The sequence below is a fragment of the Durio zibethinus genome, chromosome 27 (assembly GCF_047325235.1).
Source record: "Durio zibethinus cultivar Kanyao isolate XHJ-2024 chromosome 27, ASM4732523v1, whole genome shotgun sequence".
NCBI classification, from domain to species: Eukaryota; Viridiplantae; Streptophyta; class Magnoliopsida; order Malvales; family Malvaceae; genus Durio; species Durio zibethinus.
In genome coordinates this window covers 1816515-1838095 of record NC_143188.1, presented here as the reverse complement: position 1 = coordinate 1838095, position 21581 = coordinate 1816515, and the positions used below count along the sequence as shown (strand labels likewise).

General features: G+C 29.1%; 1 protein-coding gene and 1 pseudogene across 1 annotated transcript; one reads left to right on the top strand and one right to left on the bottom strand.

The window, feature by feature from the left end:
- Positions 1 to 2372: 2372 nt before the first annotated feature.
- LOC111279253 (tubby-like F-box protein 3) lies at positions 2373 to 5242 on the top strand. The gene is made up of 5 exons (XM_022866230.2): positions 2373 to 2815; positions 3770 to 3857; positions 4051 to 4180; positions 4282 to 4458; positions 4645 to 5242. The coding sequence occupies exons 1-5, from the start codon at positions 2528 to 2530 to the stop codon at positions 5114 to 5116; spliced, it is 1155 nt and encodes a 384-aa protein (XP_022721965.2). The 5' UTR covers positions 2373 to 2527; the 3' UTR covers positions 5117 to 5242.
- A 1120-nt stretch (positions 5243 to 6362) lies between these two features.
- On the bottom strand, positions 6363 to 8543 carry LOC111280140 (inactive beta-amylase 9 pseudogene; annotated as a pseudogene).
- Between the last annotated feature and the right edge of the window lie 13038 nt (positions 8544 to 21581).

Genomic DNA, 21581 nt, shown 5'->3' with positions numbered 1-21581 from the left:
TTATTGGTTTATCCCCTGTCTTGCCTTATCCTGCCGGGCTTTGATTTGACAAAGAGAAGATAGAACAACCAACAGTGCCACTTTTCAGGGGCCCATCAAATTCCGTCTGTCCCCTTTCCTTTCTTGGAATATACATATAAAAAAAATATGTAGATTTAACATATATTATTAAAATTGTTGGGAGTTTAATTGAATTGGACGACCGTTAAAAAGATAAAATTTAATTAGGATTTGTATTTATAAGTTTTTTTGAGATTATATTTGATATATTATTAATATATAAATTTTATATATTATTAATAAATCAGATAATAAAAATTTATTAATGAGTAAATATTAAATTTTAAAATAAATATACATAAATTAAAATTTTTAAAAAATTTATTTATTAATAAAATCTTATTATTTAATTTATTTTATTAACAAATTATCATCATTTAATTTATTGATAATATATTATTTTATACATTAATCGTGTCTCAAATGTAAACTTCTTTTTTTTAAGATTATGATTTTTTTAATAAAAATGAAAATTATTAATTGGGCAATGAGCTTTTGTTTTATGTTTTTTTCTTGTTTTTATCAATTTGACAACACCAAGCTTTAAAAACAAGAAAGAAACGTACAAAAAAGAATCATTAAAATAGTTTTTTTTCCTTACATTTATCATTGGATTTTTAATAAATTACTTTATTGATAATTTCTAACATTTATTGTAAAGTCAAAAAATTTTAATATTTTAATAAAATTTTATAATGAAAATACCTTTTAATCCGATGAAATCGATGATATCACAATGAACTGTCTTCCAAATTTATAATATGCATTCAAAAAAATTATTACAACAATACTTAGGTGATATCATATGTTAATTTAAATCTTATTATAATCAAACATTTGATTTAATGATTAATTTTTATTTTTGAGTCCTTTATTTTTATAATAAAAAAGTCCTGTTTAATTTTTTTTTGAATTAATCCCATTTACACATTGTATGGGTTATGCATAAATATGAATAAACAATAAAATTATTAATTAAAAAATGAAAAAAAAAAACTAATCTTTTCTACTAAAAAATTGCAAGTGTGAAACATTGTGAACATTGAGTTTATAAAAATAAAGATAAAATTCTTTTTCTTACAACAATTCCAGAAATCTGGGAGACAATGCTAGGAAATGATGAGTTGTATTTGTACTTTATGTAGGATTGAATAAAAATAAAAGTATATATATATATATAATTTTAATCACTTGTGTTAATTCTTATAGGCCACATCAGTTTCATTTTCATGTACTTTTAATATGGCAAGAACCAATACAAATGGCTTTAAAAAATCTAAAAAATTTTTTTTTAAAGCATTTTTAGCATAAAAAATATATATTTTAGATAAGTCATGTGAGAACAGATATTTTATGAAAAAAAATGGTAATTTTGAAAGAAAAGACCAATTGCTCTTTTTCAAACCAATACAACTAACTTCCAAAAGAGAATAAATTATAATAAATAATTGTCAATTTCTATTGCTTTGTTTTTAATTTTTTTTATGACGTTTAATCCTTTGCTCAAAAGCTAAATTAGGTAGGTAATAAATTTCCTACCCAAATACATTTACTCTCCAAAAATCTATTTTCCACCCTTGTCTTTTTCATTATTTATTACTTATTATTTAAATACTATATTTTAAAAGAAATAATATGTTATAAATAAGTAAATTTTTAATGGGCAGTTTTATTTTTCAAATAAAGACATAAATATTTTTAATTTTATTTTACTATTATAATTTTAATTTGATTTTTATGTAATTTTTTAATTAAATTAATGTCTGATTAACTTGTGATACAAACAATAAATACACAAATTTAACGAAAATTTATTTATTATTTTTGATGGAAAATTTAAATTGATCTAATTGATTCTTTGATCAAAAATTGAGATAAAGTACAAATTTATTATTTTATTTAGGATGATTAATCAAATTATTACTCATTTTTAAATAGATGCAAAGTTGTCAATATGCTTTTTTAATTTGATTTAAAAATTAATAAAAAGTTAAAATAAAAGAATATTTATTGAGAAAATAAAAGAATATTTCATAAAGTATTTTAATATTTAATAATTTTAAAACCAAATCAACAAATTTATCTATAAAATTTTACTATTTAAAAAATAAATGGTAAATTTAATTCATAACTTTAAACAAAACAATAAATTTAAACTTTATTAAAAACAGTGTTTAAAACAATAAATTTAAACTTTATTAAAAACAGTACCAAAGTTTAGAAATGGAAATAAAAAGAGAGCTTTTGGATATTTTCCCAAAAGACCCACACAACTTTCTCTCTTCCAAACTCCAATTTTCAATACAAATCCCAAACCAATTCTCAAAAAATTCCTCCAAAAAACAACAAAAACCCAACAATCTTCCCATTTTCTTACAACCCTTTTCTCAACTTTTCATGCAAAACATAAACAGCTAAGAACTGTCACAAACAATCTTGAGTTTTGTTATGCTTTTTAACGTTATTCATGAAAATAAAGTGCATTGCCAGGCTAAGGTTACGCCCGTTGGTTCAAGATCAACTGGAATGTTCAGACCAAGTGGCAGTTGCTGGCGGTTGTTGCTGGGCCAACCTGCCTCAGGAATTGTTGAGGGAAGTTCTGTTGAGGATTGAAGATTCTGAAAGTCGTTGGCCTCAAAGAAGGAACGTGGTAGCTTGTGCTGGTGTTTGCAGGAGTTGGCGTCTTATCATTAAACAGATGGTTAAAGTTCCTGAGCTTTCAGGAAAATTAACTTTTCCTATCTCACTTAAACAGGTTTTCTTTTTTCTTTTTGGTCTCCCTGTGTTCTTGTCTGAAAATCTTGGTTATTTGTGAACAAATATTGTTCTTTAATTTGTTTTCTTTTTTAGAGATATGATTGTTGCTTGAAGTTGAATTACTGTAGTTGAATTGCAATCCTCTGTATGGAAACAGGGTCATGTGATTTGGTTGAATTTTCATTCAGGGCTTGCAAAGGTGTTCTACTGGTCTGCTTTTGTCTAAAGAAAGTTTTTTCTTAAGTATTTTAAAGTAATGATAAATCTGATTGTACTTATGTCTTCTGCATTCTGTGGATTTTATGTTCCTGGGAATCTTGTATTAAGATTTGTTTCCCCATTTTTATGTCTGGTGATCTGATTTGTTGTCTGATTTTCTCGTTTGGATTGGTGAGATACCAGTCTCAACAAGTGTACCTTCGAATCCCAAAAATTAGGCAAAGTTTCTTGAGAATCTTATCCGTTTGTTTTTAGACATGTAATGGTAAAGTTGGGGGAAATTTGCTTTTTCAAAGACGGTTCTGGCATGGGAGATGGCTTTTGAACCATTTTTGTCCGCTTGATATTGACCATTAGACAGGGCACGTATACCATCAACAAGTGCTTGGGACCATCATGGCTCCCTAACCAATGTATCCCTTTGGATTTGGACCACTTCTAGCTTCAACCAGTGCGGGCTAACAGTAATCATTAGTTTCCACCTTTGTGTTGAGTGCTGTTCTTTCTCATTTTTCCCCCATCCAACTTCTGCCACCCCAAGGCCCAAACAAAGCCTCTTTCTTCTACTGTTAATTTGCTTTCCATGATGTATTTACCGTATACATTGGATTAAAGCCTTAGAGTGTGCAACGATCAATCACTGACTAGTGCATGAATGGAAGCTTTTTCATGGTCAGCATTCTGTCTTCTGTCTAATTTTTCCACATGCAAACTTGTGTCGGATTGTTTGCAGCCAGGTCCAAAGGACTGTCTCCTCCAGTGCTTTATAAAGCGGAAGCGATCTACCCAAACATATTATCTTTACCTTGGTTTAACTAATGGTGAGCTTTTCTCTTCGTTTATATTGTTTTTGTGGTTCTTCTGCCTGTTCAATCAAAGCTGTCAATTATGCCTTTTGCATTATAACTGGATAGTCATTCCATTCAATCACCAGATTAGATTAGGGACAATGTATATCTTCACATATTTCCTTCTTGAGCTGTAACACTTTGGAAATTTTGTTCTCTGTTGCAGCACTAACCGATAATGGAAAGTTCCTTCTTGCTGCTCGCAAGTGCAAGCGTCCTACTTGCACAGATTACATCATCTCTCTATGGGCTGGGGATATGTCAAAGGGGAGCAGTACTTATGTTGGGAAATTGAGGTCAGCAGTGAGCTATAACGAACAAAATTATATGGAATTGATTCTTTTTTCGCCGTATCTTGAAGTCTTAAATCTTGTGTTTTTCGTTCCTTTTGGCAAAGATCAAATTTTTTAGGGACCAAGTTCACTGCCTTTGATGGACAGCTTCCTCGTGCTGATGCGATGACTAGAAGTAACTCCTCTAGGCTAGCATATTTGAAACAAGTTTCACCTAGAGTCCCTTTCGGCAACTACCCCATGGTTCACATTTCATATGAATTGAATATGTTAGGTTCAAGGTAAGAGTTTGACATTATTTAGTTTAAGGATTTGATAATTTCTTATTCTATCTGTCAAGTGGGGATCATAGAATGCCAATTCCCCAAGGCAATGGTGATTTATCATTATTGACTAACTCATGCATTAAATCCTCCATGTACTTTCTCATAAAAGTAGCTGATACGGATGTATTTTATGACTTCCAGGGGTCCAAGGAAAATGCAGTGTATTATGGATACCATCCCTGCCAGTTCCATAGGACCAGGAGGAACAGTACCCACCCAAGCTGAGTTTTCTTTCAGCAATGCTAATCTATTTCAATCGATCCCAATCTTTCATTCAAAATCAGCTAGCATGGAGAATTTCCTATCAGGACCTTTGTCTGCTCAAAAGGATGGTGCACTGGTGTTGAGAAATAAGGCTCCAAGGTGGCATGAGCAACTCCAGTGTTGGTGCTTGAATTTCCATGGACGAGTGACAGTTGCTTCAGTGAAGAACTTTCAATTGGTAGCTTCTCCAGAAAATGGACCAGCTGGGCCAGAACATGAGAAGATAATCCTCCAGTTTGGAAAAGTGGGGAAGGATTTATTTACCATGGATTACCGGTATCCAATCTCTGCATTCCAAGCATTTGCTATCTGCCTCAGCAGCTTTGACACTAAGATTGCTTGTGAATAAATGATGCATGGTTGTGAACGGGTTTGTTACATTGTCAGCATAGCTTTCAACCTCATTACCTACTGTTTTATTACATTTTAATTCCTGAAACAAGGAAAGTGAATCAACCGGCTTAAATATCTGCAATCATTTGAAGAGGTTGATGGATGGATATCATTTTGACCTGCAATGTTAGTAGTAACCATGACAAATGATGCTTATCCAACCCATGAATTCGAGCTCTGATGTGTTATGCTACCTACTAAGTAATAATACATGCAAACCACCATGCACGCCATGGTTATTGAAATCTATGAATAGTACCAACATATGCATGTTTTCCCAATTTAAACCAGGACCAGGAATCTATGAAGATTGGTGTAACAAGATTAAAAGTGAAGGAGATACAAGTGCTGGAGATTGAAGAGGATCGAAAGCTCCTAAATGTCTCAAGGTTTTAACATATCAGCTCGGATTCTGGATTTGCTCAAATTATGAGAAAGATTGGGAGTTTATAGGGAGGTGGTACAGTGGAACTTAGTTGATGACCAAGTTCCATTTATTTTCTCCAGTTATGTACATTCCTTTGCTTTGTTTCTAGTTTGCCCATGTAAAATTGTTTATGTAATTTCTATTTGTCTTGGAAAAGCTTCCGGGTTCTCGGTACTTTTCATTATGCAGTACAGCCCACTCCACAGTCACTGTCGTATCCTTTTCAGCTCTTTGTAAAAACTTAAAAACAAAAAAAAAAAGAACACAAACAAAATCAAACCAAGAGGTAGTTTTGATCCTGGTAACCTAAAGGCTGAAGCTGGAGTCAGGGATTCAACTTTTCATTTTATCAAGGCTTGATGAAGTGTTAAGTTCACTAGGGTCAATAGTTTCTGCTAGAGCCTGATATGGTTAGATGTTCAGCACAATGTTAGCTCTCCAGCAAATAGTTGGGGAAAGCCGAAAAGGAGGAAAGCAAACTCTTGTAAACTGATTTGGTTGGCATTAGTACGAAACAAAGGCTGTTGCGGCATTTGATCCTCCTGCTAAAAGAATATGTTGAATCTCCCCTTCAAATAAAACAAAAAATTCATGACAGCAGCCAAAGTCTGATTTATCGCAATAAACAACCGAGAAAAGAAACTTACCACTTCAATCACATGTTTGCTGAGAAGAAAGGTTTAAGAGACAATTGCGAACAAATTCTGAGCTCCCCTTTCAGAACAGAAAAATATTTGCATAGCTATGTATGAAATACGAAGCCAAATAGTGGGTCTTTTCCTCATCCAACATTTTGGTACTTACAAGAATACTATGTACACATAAATGTCCTCTTAATCACTAAGCTGCTTCCATGTGGATGTTCAGATCTGAACTTGTATGTACAGGTTCAGTGGTTTCTTCCTCTTTAGAGGGCATATCATCTGAATGCAATTCAGGTTGTCCCAGGCTCCTCACAAACTCGGTGAATGAAGAAAAATGCTCCGGAGAGAAGAAATGAGCTCCCATCCTTTGAAAAGTGAACAAGTCTATCATATTCTCGCCCAAAATTTTTTTCTTGATCTGCTCAAAAGTCAAGACCACCAGGAGCTCCAGAAGCCAAGTTCTGCCCAGAAACCTCAACCCCGTGCTTTCTGCAAGCTGTTATGATTTGTGCAAGTAATAATTCTGGGTTTGAGAGAGATTCATGTGGCTGGTGCTCATCTGACAGGTCCATCCCGGGCAAGATGATTTTGCATGAATTCCTTGAAAACATCTCAGCAACTGCTTCATAACCATCTCTTGAGTCAGTGTTATAGAAGCCAGCTGTCAGTTCAGAAGGCTGTGCTCGGGTTTTGTACCACGAGTACATCAGCGGGATTCCCCGATCTGCATTACCCACTTGGGAAGTGGGATTTTAGGTTGTCTCGATGCATGGAAGAAGAATGATATATGAAGCTTAAGACCTGCTTTCTGAGCCATCTCTGCAACAGTAAGACAGCCTGACCAATCATACTTTCCCATTGCTACAATTCTCAACCACTCCCCACGAGACAGGCAATTCAACACCTTCCACACCCAACAGTTTCAAAGCCTTGAGTCCTGCCCATATTGCCGGGTCATGGTTTACTGTATTGCACTCAGAAACTGCATCTAGAGGCAGGCCAACAAATAATCTTACCCTATCAAGCTGAAAAAACCAAAATTTGCTATGATCACCATAACCAAATACAGTTGTTTATCAATTAAATTGTTCTAGTAGGGGGAGAATATTTTGATGTTTTTAGGCAGAATTTGCACCAAAACAAATTATATTAAACAAAAATCCTATAACCCTTTTTAAATATATTATGATATTAAACAAAAATTTTAATATTTTTACATTTTGTCCCTACTAAATTCAAAAAGGAAGTATATAAAAGGGAAAGATTTAAAAATATTATAAAGTATAGGTATATTTTAGTAAAAAAAAAAAGACTCATTCAAAAGAAAATGAAGTATTATATGTAAATACTAATAAATTTTGGCTTATAAATAATTATATCATGTAAGTCTCATTTTAGTTAACTTAATTTACAATTTAGTATTGCTTTTCTCTCTTTTGCCCCCATCTATCTATTCTCCTCTCTTTTCATTTGCAAACTTCATTTTTTTTACTTACATGAAATATCATTATATTATTGTAAAAGTGTCTAAGTCAAGCATAAAATGATAAAATATTTATAAAAAAAGCAAAAATTATAGTTAAACTAATCTTGTATACTAAAATATAGATAACAAATAAAATGGAATTACAACAAATCACTCATGATACAAAAATTTATTTTTAATATATCAAAATATTTTCTTCTCTTGTTAATTTTCTTTTATATTGATAATGTGATAATGTGTTTTTTTTTTTTAATATTATTTAGAATTTTTAATAATATGTATTTGATGTAAAATAATGTTGTAGAGATGTAATCTAAAATTTAGAAAAAAAAAAAAAACTAGTATCAATTTTAAAATTATTCAAAAAGTTAAAAAATGTATAAAAGTAGCATGTTGTTGGTCCTATTTTGTATTTTCATATCTTATGACTTAAAAACTATAAAGAAATTAAATTTGTATTTGATTTAAGTTAATCAAAAATAAATATCATTAATAAGAGAAAATGAATTTTAAAGGAAATATCTGATATTGAATAAAGTTATATATATATTTTAATATTGACAATGAAAAAGAAAATCTTACATTTTTTACCTATGAAAACTATTTAACTCAATTATATAGTATTATTTTCATTTGAAAAATGATAATATTATATGTTTGTGTTTATTTGATATTTAAATTTTTGATGTATTTAATATTATAAGTTTCGAGACAAGATTTTATTTTTATCATTGTTTTTCCCAAAACAAAACCTTTTATCTTTGTATGCTGATTCTGTTTTACAAATCTTTGTCTGAGAAGAACTCCTAATTACAGAAACCTCCATTTCACCCAAAATTACAGTTTTTTTTTTTATAAAAAAATCCCAACAAAAAAGTTAAAATCACACCAACAAAATGGAACCAAAAATTCAAAATCAAGGGCTTTTTTAAACAGATTAGGAATTACACCAAAAGAACTTCAAATGAAAAACCCAAAAAAATTCTTTGTTCTCGTATCTAAAGCTGTAAAAATATTTTTACAATGGAATGGATTGAAGAATAATAAAGAAGGGATTTTATAATTTTGGTCTGAATTGAAAATAGGGAATTTTTTGTTTATTTTTATTTTATTTTTGGGTGAAGTCAAAAAATTTGCGGAGCATCAATGGCTGGGGACGCTTTTTGCGTAAAACAACAAAAATTGTGTGCATCCGCCACGTGTAAGTCATACATTTTGCCAAAATTTTCAGCAGATAATGAGTATTTTTTTTTCTTTTTTTATAATGATAATATTTATTTTTATCATTATTAATGGATCAGATTAATGCATGTTTATAGACATTAATTAAAAATATTAAATTATTATTTTAAAATATTATATTTAACATATTTTTATTAAAATATCATTGGACATTAGTTATCATCTTTCTTTAAAATGTCGCCATGTGTCATAGATTTGACGGTGGAAAATCTTGACTTGATTAAGGATTAAAAAAGATTAATATATTTTTTTTTATGTTTTGAATGTAGTAATAATTTATAGTATTTTTGGGTCTTGAAAAAAATAAAAAATAATGATGTGGATAGAATCTTATCAATAATTTCTAGATTTACTTGAAATGGATAAGCCTGATCTGATTTGTCAGGTGAACATTGGCTTTGTAGCCAATTGTGGATTGGATAATACAAGGATATTTTAATGTTGGACACATTGTATTTAGTTATGCATATCAAGATGTTACTGGATGCTGTTTTAGTAATTAGTAAAATTTATTTTATTAATAAACTCTTCTATTCGAATTTTATAAATGAAAAAAATAAATATTAAGAAAAATTATTTTTTTTATAAACTTTAATTTAATTTGATTATAAATTAATAAAAAATTTAAAATGATTATCAATTATTAAAATATTTTAAACAAAAAAATTATTTTAATAATTAATATTTAATTATTAATTTATCAAATTGCTATTTAAACTTTTAAAGAATATTGTAATTAGAGAAGGTAAAAAAATCAGAAATCGACGGGTTTTGATCTGACCCGATGGTCAGGTTTCTTAGGGTTGATTTTTTTTTTGAAAATCGGGTATCGGGTCGAATTAGGTTTTAGGTAAACTCGACTCGATATATATAAAAAATATTTTTTTAATTAATTATATATTATATATATATTTATTTCATATTTATATTAAAAATAATATTTTATTAATTTCAAGTCTGATTAGATCGTGTATGATTTTATATAATGTTAAGTCGATCGGATTTAGATATAAAAATAATAAAAAATTTATCGGGTCGGGTCGGGGTGAGCAAAAACCCATCCCGACCTGACCCGTTATCATCACTAATTGTAATCTAAAAAAAAATTATTTGAAGTTAAATTTACTTAACATTATTTTTAAAAAATAATTAAATAAATCAATAGAACTAAATTTTAATTTTATATCAATTTAATATTTAAAAATCAAATAGGTTCTTTCTGTAGTAGGAATTAGGATTTTGATAGCAAAGCATTTTATTTATCAAACATTGAACAAAAAATTTATTAGAAAAGCATGAAATTATAGTAAGATTTAGGATAACAATAATGTCTTAAGTGGAAAGAAGTAAACAAAGTTGGGAACAAACAAATCAATACTACACACTTGCCACTATCATTTGTTTCCCCTTTCCATGCAATTTTAACATTTATGAACCACAATCACAAAAAAAGTGTCAATCGGATGAGAAAATAAATTTTTCCAAACGGTTTAATGAGAGGGGAAGCTTTTCAATTCTAAGGTTTGACCAGAATGTAAACTTCAAAAAAAAAAAAAAACATTGAATTTATAGATCGATCACTAAAAAAAAAATATTGATAATGAGACTCAAATTTAAGTTTTACTAATGAAATATTTGAATATTATCAATTAAATTAATTTTTATTGACAGATCAAAAAATAATTTAAATGTAAATGGCACTCAATAAATCAATACAATTAATAATTCTTGTGAAAAAAAAAAAACCCTAATATTCTTTGTGTTAAAAAAATGGAGAAAACTAATTGATAAAAAATTCACATTGAATGATAATTATGGTGAAACAAATACGTGAATTATTAAATCTATCATATTGTACTCATATATGAAATTTAAAAAAAAAAAATTCTCAAGTTGCCGGCATATCATGTGAATGTGCAAGATTTCGCCTTTACTAAATTCTTTTAGTGGTTTTCATGCTTTACTCGGATTCAATCAACCACATGTTTTTCCTTTGTTTTCGAATATCTTCACCCAAAAATTGAACTATCAATGGACCACTCCTCTTTTTGCTGAATATTCGAGGTTTGATCCGTCTGTTTTCAATCAGATTTCATCACCATCCATCCCACTTTTTTGGTGCCTTTCAAATAATTTCAAACCAAAAGAAGAGAGGTTTAACAGGACACTTTGATTGGCTATGGCTAAAAGCCTAAACCCACATTTTATTAGATCAATTAAAGAAATATAAGCTCACTTTTAAACTTATGACTCAGTCATTTTGCAATGAACCAAAAGCATGATCCATGTGTTAGAAAATTGAAACGTGGGTAACTCTCAATCAAAGATGAAGGAAAGCATCTTTAGCGGTTGTTGAAGGATTGTTTGACTTTGCATTTTAGGTATTTTTGTCTAGTTCTTGGCTGTACATTTCATTTTGAATAGAAACCTTGCTTGAATGGATTAACCATTGCTAGCTATGATCATATGTTATCTTTTCTTTTGATTGAAGAGGCAGTTGGGTGATATATATAAATCTTTCGTTTTTTTTTTTTTAAACTGGCTCAACATGGTTTACACAATAAGTTTCAAGTTGAAGTTTGCTTGATGAATTTGATCAGTTAATCATCCAATATAATGTAATTGAACAGCCAATCGATTTTAGCCATTTGCAATAAGCTTGAAATCAGAACCCACACTTTACAGAACTTTATAATATTAAAGTGAGGTCATTGGTTTGTCAGACTAAGTTAATTATAGTATTGAATAATCTAAATAATAATGTCTAAGGTCAACTAATAAGAAAGCTACAGCCTACAGCAATTGGAGTTACAAAATAAACAATAATAAAATCAGTTGCCATATGATCTTTCAAATAAACTGTGATCCAACCTGTTCAGATGCGCACTGATTTTCCTTTTTCTTTTACCTTCACCGTTCTCACTAATCATTCTCATCATATACGCTGCAGTCATTGCCTTCATCCTTCAGGATTGTTGATGTATTTTCTGGTTTGCTGACTGGATGTTAGTTGAAAGGCTGATTGGACGAATGTTTTTGGCAAAGGGGATTACTTGTCACAAAGAGAACGATCATGGGGTGTCAGAAGTAGGATTTCTTGGCGTCCTTCAACGTTTAAATTAGTAATGTATAAAAAAAGGTAAAAAAAAAATGTAAGATTCAGAATGAATTATCTGTGATTTGATCTTACATTTTATATTAAATTTGTGTTTAGAAGATCAGTTGATTTACTCGAGATTAGCCGAAGTGTAGGATTAATTAGGATGGTCACCAACTTGGCAGTGAAAAGGTGTTAACTTGACAGTTAAGAAGTTAATCGGACGGTAAGGTATAACCAGGATCAACAGAATAATGTGTTATCATGTTATTGACATTATTAATATATAATCATTATTATGTATGGCAAGGCATAATGAATATTGATGGATGATAGGGTTTTTGGGTAGTGATCAAGGTAGTACCTAACTAAGTCATTAGTACTATGACATATTTCATCCAAGAGGGCCAATTTTATATTGTCATTGGTACTATGTCATACGTACTTGATTAGATATTAGAAATCTGTCAGCCATGTCCAAAGAAACTGAATCCAGATTAAACTATTCCAATGCAAGTTGACTTGGAGGCAAAGGATTCTACTTCTATTTCCTTGTATGTTTCATATTCCATCCTATGTTAACAAAGAAATAAAGAAAACAAGAAGATCTGAGGCAGCAGCATTGTCAAAGGGGAATTCATGGGCGACGACACGGAATCAGAAAATGGAGGCTTAGATCTCACAAAACTTCTCATGGCTTTAATCATAGCTCTAGTGCTCCTGTCTTTCTCCATCCCTCAACGACGACCTACTTATTATGCTGTATACCGTTGCCCTTGAAAGCTTTGATTCGAGATGATTTATTCAATCTTCTTTCATCGCTTTCAATTGTCTCATTTCTGCTGCAAAATAAGACATGATAAACAGCTTTTGTAACATGTAAGAATTTGGAAACTCTTTCCTTATCATATTTCGTAGACAACTGCTGTTGGGTCCAATATGTTTTGTATTTTCTGCATAGACTTTGGATACATTTTTCCAATCTGATGAATGATTGATTAACATGTTTGTAATCTGATTTGTTGCTGTTTCTTCTTCTTGCTTTGTAAATTCTTCTGTCCAAATATGGAATTTAGTTCCATCTTCACTTTTGCGATTTATCCTTAATATGCCATACAGATGAACTCTGATAATAATCGTAATGGCTGTCATTTACACGGACTTGTGATTACGTTACATAATTTGATCAGAATAGACATATAATGATGTAGAATAACTGTTTCAAACAATCCTTTTCTTTTTACCATATATGATTCTTAAAAGAAGTTTCTCTTTCCTCAATCTTGGTGGAATTGGTTCATCTATCTGTATTTGTATTTTGAGGCAGAATTAAATTAACTCCGATTATTTATATGTTCCCTTTGTTAGGAATTTATGGGTCCGTGTAATTGATTTTAGCTAATCAAAGGTCATGGACTTTTGATTTTTAACTTAAAATAAAGCCTCCAACAACAATAGAGTGGGAGTGCCGAAATCGAAAAAGGAAAAAAGAAACTAAAAAATAGAGAGACAAGAGAGAAAAAGTTGATTGAATAGAAGTTGATCCGTAGTTCGATTGAATTGAAATTTTTTTAACAGATTTATGATTTAAAGTTTTAGATTCTAAATGATGAAGCGTTTTAAGCTCTCTAGAAACAAATTCAAAATGTATTTATTGAGTCACTTATTTAATGAGATTTCTTCAATTGTCTCTTTAGTTGTTGATTAAATCAAGTTTTAACTAGAGAAAAACTTTGTATATCTATTATTTGATAGTGAAGATTTTTGTTGATTTGTAATTTTTTTTTCTACACTGAAAGATTTTTTATATAAATCTTGATGTGCTTTATTTTTTTTTTTTATATTTTGAATTATTGATTGTTATCTATTGTTATAAATTTATTACGATTTCTACGTTGTTGTGCTTGTTACTTTAGACTCTTTAGATTTCTTCAATTGTCTCTTTAGTTGTTGATTAAATCAAGTTTTAACTAGAGAAAAACTTTGTATATCTATTATTTGATAGTGAAGATTTTTGTTGATTTATAATTTTTTTTTCTACACTGAAAGATTTTTTATATAAATCTTGATGTGCTTTATTTTTTTTTTTTTATATTTTGAATTATTGATTGTTATCTATTGTTATAAATTTATTACGATTTCTACGTTGTTGTGCTTGTTACTTTAAACTCTTTAGATTTCTTCAATTGTTTCTTTAGTTGTTGATTAAATCAAGTTTTAACTAGAGAAAAATTTTGTATATCTATTATTTGACAGTGAAGATTTTTGTTGATTTGTAATTTTTTTTTCTACATTGAAAGATTTTTTATATAAATCTTGATGTGCTTTATTTTTTTTTTATATTTTGAATTATTGATTGTTATCTATTGTTATAAATTTATTACGATTTTTACGTTGTTGTGCTTGTTACTTTAGACTCAATACTCTCAAAATCAAAATTTGGAAGGATGAAACCATTTAAGAAACAGATAAGAATCTCAAGTTTTTCATTCAGTTTATAGCACTGAATTCCTCATTGTTACCACCGACAAAGATGACAAGATCACAAATGTATATACAATTTCTATTTATTTTAAACAGTAACTTGTGCAAAAGAAATTAAAATGAAGGTTAAATACTATCATGCGGTAGATATACACGCATACACATCAACTTACATACCTATTAGTATAGATTATACAATGATGACGCAAACACTGTGTACATCTGCTCATCATTGTCCATTAATCTAACCCAGGCATTGTGAGCTTTGAATAGACCAGAGATTTCATGTGGAATTAGCAACGGATATCTGAACTTGTAAAACACCATGAATGGCTCCTCGGTCAAGTACCTGCAGCCTGAAGTGCTTCAATGACAAGCGATGCCTGTCCGTTATGATGTTAAAATATCATTATCATAACGATTTTGAGATTGTTAGATGAAAAGATTTTAAAATAAAAAAAAATAAAAAAAATCGTCACTAATTTTTTTTAAGGTGTAATTGATCACTCAAAATTTTATTTTTTTAACAAAATTATAAAAATAGATTTAAAGTTTATTAAAAAGATAATTTTTCGTCTACGAAAACAAGATTAAGTTTGAGAATCAATTACGTGTGAAAAAAATTAGCTCTCCTACAATACCCATAAATTAGTATCAATTAATCATGCGTTATATTTTTTGTGTTAAATAAAATAGTTTTGATTTGAAATTTAATAATAATTTATTTTATTTCTTTTTGGAAAAAAAATAATTTTATTAAAGTTCATTATTTAGAAATATCAAAAAAAATTTAAGTTAAAGAATTACTTTAAAATTCTTTAACATTTAGGTAGAATTTAAAATAATTTTTTTCACTTAAGATTTATCACAACATTTCTTAAAATGAAAATAACACTCTTTGTATAAGATAATTGTTGGTGACTCTTCAACATCTAGGTAGAATACTAAAAATTATTTTTTTCGAAATATTATTTTTGTTTTATTTTATAATTTCACATTTTTAAACTACATTTAAAAAAAACTAATAATGGTATAATTAGCTAGTAAATGATAATTAAAGGTATAAATCTACGAATTGAGTATGAATAATAATGAATAGATGCGTGTATGTTGATGGATGTTATGCAAGGTGATGAAATGTAATTTTGAAATTGAGTTCTTACATATAATGAGACCGCATTGATTTTCTAACATTTATATAGAATTTAAGTGTGACTATTTATATTTAAGATCTTATTTTATTTTTTTCTTTATTTTAATCCTATTATCATTGCGGATTAAGGACTTATACGAAAAACTTAATGAAATAAAAATTTTTAAATATTCTATTTTTTAGGCGGCATTTAAGAACAAATTACTTCATGTGAGATTTTTTTACGTATCCTTAAAATTTTGAAATAGTTTTGGATTAAGTTTAGGTCAAGGTTTTAAAATTTGAATGATTTTCAGGTAATAATTTAGGGTTGTGTGTCAAATTTAGGATTTAAGATAAATTTAGAGTCTTGACGGATTTTGAAGATTTAGGGTCTTATTTGAAAGTTTCTAGATTTTAGAATTTTGAGGTTTTAAGGTTTGAAGTTTTGGGGTTTCAGATTTAAAAGTTTCGAATTTGAGTTCTTTAGGGTTTTGAAATTTTAGGATATTTTTAAAAATATGAATATTTTTAAAAATCTCCAACATTAATATGGACTTTCGAAGCAAGTTTTTTTTTTTTATGATTTTTTTAAAATTAGTTAAATTTTTTTCATATTTTTCCTTTTTTATAAAAAATTATTATTATTATTACTATTTATCATTAATTATTTATTTTTATGCTTATTATTTAATAATTTTTTAACATCTAGATAAAATTATTTATTATTATTTTTTAAAAAAATGATTTTATTTCCTCTAGGCAAGGAAAAAAATCTTTTTATTATTTTATTTTCTTTACCACTTTTTATATATTTTTTATTCTTTTATTTATTTTTTGGTTATTATTCTTTTTTATTTTTCAAATTTAAAAAAAATAAAAAGTTTTGAAATCATTTTCATTTTTATTATTGTTATTGTTATTATTATCTAGTTATTTTTTATTTTATTATTTTATAAGGTTTATTTTAATTTTTAATAAAACTATCAAAAAATTTTTAAACTTTATTACTCATTATTTATTTTTATTTATCTTTTTGTTTTTGTTTTTATTAATTATTATTATAAAATCAACAAATGTTTATTTTATCAAATTTAAAAATTTTAATAAACATAAATATTAATAATAAAACTTAAAATAACAAAAATAATATATAAAAAATAAATAAATTCATAAAATTTTTTTTTACCTGAATTAAACCGATCAATTTTTGAGTGATTCAGCGGTTCAACTGGATCGACGATCTAATAACGGTTCAATCGAACTAGTCTGGGTTTGGGGGCAGAGGCGGGTCGCTGGTTGATTGTGCCGATCGCAGGTTGGGTTGCGAGCTAGCACGCGAATTTTGAGGGTTTCAACACAACATCGTTTTTGAACCTCTTAGCCTATATAAAAGTTGAAATTTTTTTAGTTCATTCCTTCCCCATTTTTTTTTTAAAGAAAAATCTTTTTTTCTGAACCAAAAGCCAGGAAGGCCGATAGTCACCAAAAGTAGGCTGTTGCCCATCATGCTAGCCGTTGTGCTGATGGTTGTCGGTGACTGAAAAACCCAGAAAGCACTAAAAAACTCTCCACCCACTCCTCTTTCTTGATTCAAACCTTTTTTTGCCAAAAATCCTCATAATCTCCTTGATCGGATCTTTAAGTTTTGGTCAAAAAACTTTTTTTTTTTGTTGATTTTGACCTTTTTTAAGCTAATGTTGAGGTTCCTTACCGATGAGGATTGTGATTGATCTTTTATGTTTTCTTTTTTGTGTGCTTTTTTTTTTAGTTTGACAAAAACTCTTTGTTTTTTTTCTTTGCTAGTGGTTTTTGGGTTTTTTTTTTTTTGTAGTGTTTTGTTTTTTTTTTTTTTTGTGGTGTTTGTTGGCAAGGCTTTTGTGTAAGGTTTCAGGCAGGGTTTCCCTTCATTTGTTTGGCGTTCATGGAGCTCATTATAAAGCTATTGTCGCAACTCCCACTACTAAGTGATGGTGGCAGGTGCAGCTGGGTTTGGGGGCAGGTGTCTGACAAGGGATGGTCGGTGACTTTAGGGATGGTTTGGGGTAAGTGCAAAGTGTAAGGTGCTTTGCGATTGGTGTCGAGTAGATGATTCGTGCCAAGTAAGTGATTGGTGCCAATGGCTACAGGGTAAGGGAATGGGTTACCTTAAGGTCTTATGAGGCATGGTGCCAATGTAGGGTCAAGTGGATAGGTTGGTGCTGTGCATGGGATCCCTTATATAAACGCTTTTTGCGTAAAACAATCAAAATTGTGTGCATCCGCTATGTGTAACTATACATTTTATCAATTTTTTTTAGCAGCATAATGAGTATTTTTTTTATGCTGATAATATTTATTTTTATTATTATTAATGAATCAGATTAATGCATGTTTATAGACATTAACTAAAAATATTAAATTATTATTTTAAAAATTATATTTTAATATTTTTTAATTAAAATATTATTTTAATAGATGTCATTGAACATAAGTTACCATCTTTCTTTAAAATATAGCCATGTGTCATAGATTTGACAGTGGAAAATCTTGACTTGATTAGGGATTAAAAATGATTAATATATATAATTTTTTGTGTTTTGAATGTTGTAATGATTTATAGTATTTTTGGGCTTTGAAAAAAATATAAAAGGATGATGTGGATAGAATCTTGTCAATAATTTCTAGATATTACTTGAAATGGAGAAGTCTGATCTGATTTTGTCAGGTGAACATTGGCTCTGTAGCCAATTGTGGATTGGATTATCCAATGATATTTTAATGTTGGATACACTGTATTTAGTTATGCGTATCAGATGTTAATGGATGCTGTTTTAGTAATTAGCAAAATTTATTTTATTAAGTAAGCTCTTTTATTTGAATTTTGTGAATTGGATTCTATCCTACTTAATTTTAAATTAATCGAGATTTAAAATAATTATTGAATATTAAAATATTTTAAATAAAAAACTATTTTAATAATTAGTAATTAATTATTAATTTATCAAATTGCTATTTAAACTTTTAAAGAATATTGTAATATAAAAAAATTATAAATATTAAAATTAAAATTAAAATTGATTTAACATTATTTTTTAAAAAATAATGAAAGGAATCAATAGAATTAAATTTTAATTTTACATCGATTTAATATTTAAAAATTAAATAGGTTCTTACTGCAGTAGGAATTAGGATTTTGACAGCAAAGCATTTTATTTATCAAACATTGAACAAAAAATTTATTAGAAAAGCATGAAATTATAGTAAGATTTAGGATAACAAAGTTAGGAACAAACAAATCAATACTATACACTTGCCACTATCATTTGTTTCCCATTTGCATGCAATTTTAACAATTATGAACCACAATCACAAAAAAAGTGTCAGTCGGATGAGAAAATAAATTTTTTCTAGAAGGTTTAATGGGAGGGGAAGCTTTTCAATTATAAGGTTTGAGCAGAATGTACACTTTAAAAAAAAAAAAAAAACTTGAATTTATAGATCATTCACTAAAAAAAAATTATTGATAACGAGACTCAAATTTAAATTTTGCTAATGAAATATTTAAATATTATCAATTAAATTAATTTTTATTAACGGATGAAAAAAATAATTTAAATGTATATAGTACTCAATAACTCGATACAATTAATAATTTTTATGTAAAGAAAAACCTTAAGATTTTTCGTAATAAAAAAACGGAGAAAACTAATGGATAAAAAATTCACATTGAATGGTAATGATAGTGAAACGAATATATGAATTATTAAATCCATCATACTGTACTTATTTATGAAATTAAAAAAAAAAAAAAAGTTCTCAAGGTGTAGGCATGTCATGTGAATGTGCAAGATTTCGCCTTTACTAAATTTTTTTAGTGGTTTTCATGCTTTACTTGGATTCAATCAACCACGTGTTTTTCCTTTGTTTTCGATTATCTTCATCCAAAAATTGAACTATCAATGGACCACTCCTCCTTTTACTGAATATTCGAGGTTTGATCCGTCCGTTTTCAAGCAAATTTCACAACCATCCATCCCACTTTTTTGGTGCCTTTCAAATAATTTCAAACCAAAATAAGAGAGGTTTAACAGGACACTTTGATTGGCTATGGCTAAAAGCCTAAACCCACATTTTATTAGATCAATTAAAGAAATATAACCTCACTTTTAAACTTATGAGTCAGTCATTTTGCAAATGAACCAAAAGCATGATCCATGTGTTAGAAAATTGAAACGTGGGTAACTCTCAATCAAAGATGAAGGAAAGCATCTTTAGCGGTTGTTGAAGGAATGTTTGACTTTGCATTTTATGTATTTTTGTCTAGTTCTTGGCTGTACATTTCATTTTGAATACAAACCTTGCTTGAATGGATTAACCATTGCTAGCTATGATCATATATTATCTTTTCTTTTGATTGAAGAGGCAGTTGGGTGAAATATATAAATCTTTCGTTTTTTTGTTTTTACTGGCTCAACATGATTTACAGAATAAGTTTCAAGTTGAAGTTTGCTTGATGAATTTGATCAGTGAATGATCCAATAGAATGTATTGAACAGCCAATCGATTTTAGCCATTTGTTATAAGCTTGAGATCAGAACCCACACTTTACAGAACTTTATAATGTTAAAGTGAGGTCATTGGTTTGTCAGACTAAGTTAATTATAGTATTGAATCATCTAACTAATAACGTCTAAGGTCAACTAATTAGAAAGCTACAGCCTACAGCAATTGGAGTTACAAAATAAACAATAATAAAATCAGTTTCCATTTGGTCTTTCAAATAAACTGTGATCCAACCTGTTCAGGTGCGCACTGATTTTCTTTTTTCTTTTTCTGTTACCTTCACCACTCTCACTAATCATTCTCATCATATACGCTGCAGTCATTGTCTTCATCCTTCAGGATTGTTGATGTATTTTCTGGTTTGCTGACTGGATGTCTGCTGGAAGGCTGATTGGACGAATGTTTTGGCAAAGGGGATTACATGTCACAAAGAGAACGATCATGGGGTGTCAGAAGTAGGATTTTTTGGCGTACTTCAACGTTTAAATCATAACGTATAAAAATGAGAGAAAAAACAAAGGTAAAAGAAAAATGTAAGATTCAAAACGAATATCTGTCACTTGATCTTACTTTTTATATTAAATTTGTGTTGAGAAGAATAATTGACTTATTCGAGATTAGTTGAGATGTTGAACTAATTAGGGTGGTTGTCAACTTGACAGTCAAAAGGTGCTAAATTGACAGTTAAGAAGTTAATCGGACAACATGGTATAACCAGGATCAGTTATCATCTTATTGACATTATTAATACTCATTATTATGTATGGTAAGGCATAATCAATGTTGATGGATGATATTTTGGCTAGTGATCAAGGTAGTACCTAACCAAGTCATTAGTACTATTTCATATTTCATCCAAGGGGGCCAATTTTATATTGTCATTGGTACTATGTCATATGTAACTTGATTAGATACCAGAAATCTGTCAGCCATGTCCAAAGAAACTGAATCCAGATTAAACTATTCCAATTCAAGTTGACTTGCAGGCAAAGGATTCTACTTCCATTTCCTTATATGTTTCATATTCCATCCTATGTTAACAAAGAAATAAAGAAAACAAGAAGATCTGAGGCAGCAGCATTTTCAAAGGGGAATTCATGTGCAACGACACGGAATCAGAAGATGGAGGCTTGGATCTCAATAAACTTCTCATGTTTTTAATCATAGCTCTAGCGCTCCTGTGTTTCTTCATCCCTCAACGACGACCTACTTATTATGTTGTATACCGTTGCCCTTGAAAGCTTTGATTCGAGATGATTTATTCAATCTTCTTTCATCGCTTTCAAGTGTCTCGTTTCTGCTGCAAAATAAGACATGATAAACAGCTTTTGTAACATGTAAGAATTTGGAAGCTCTTTCCTGAT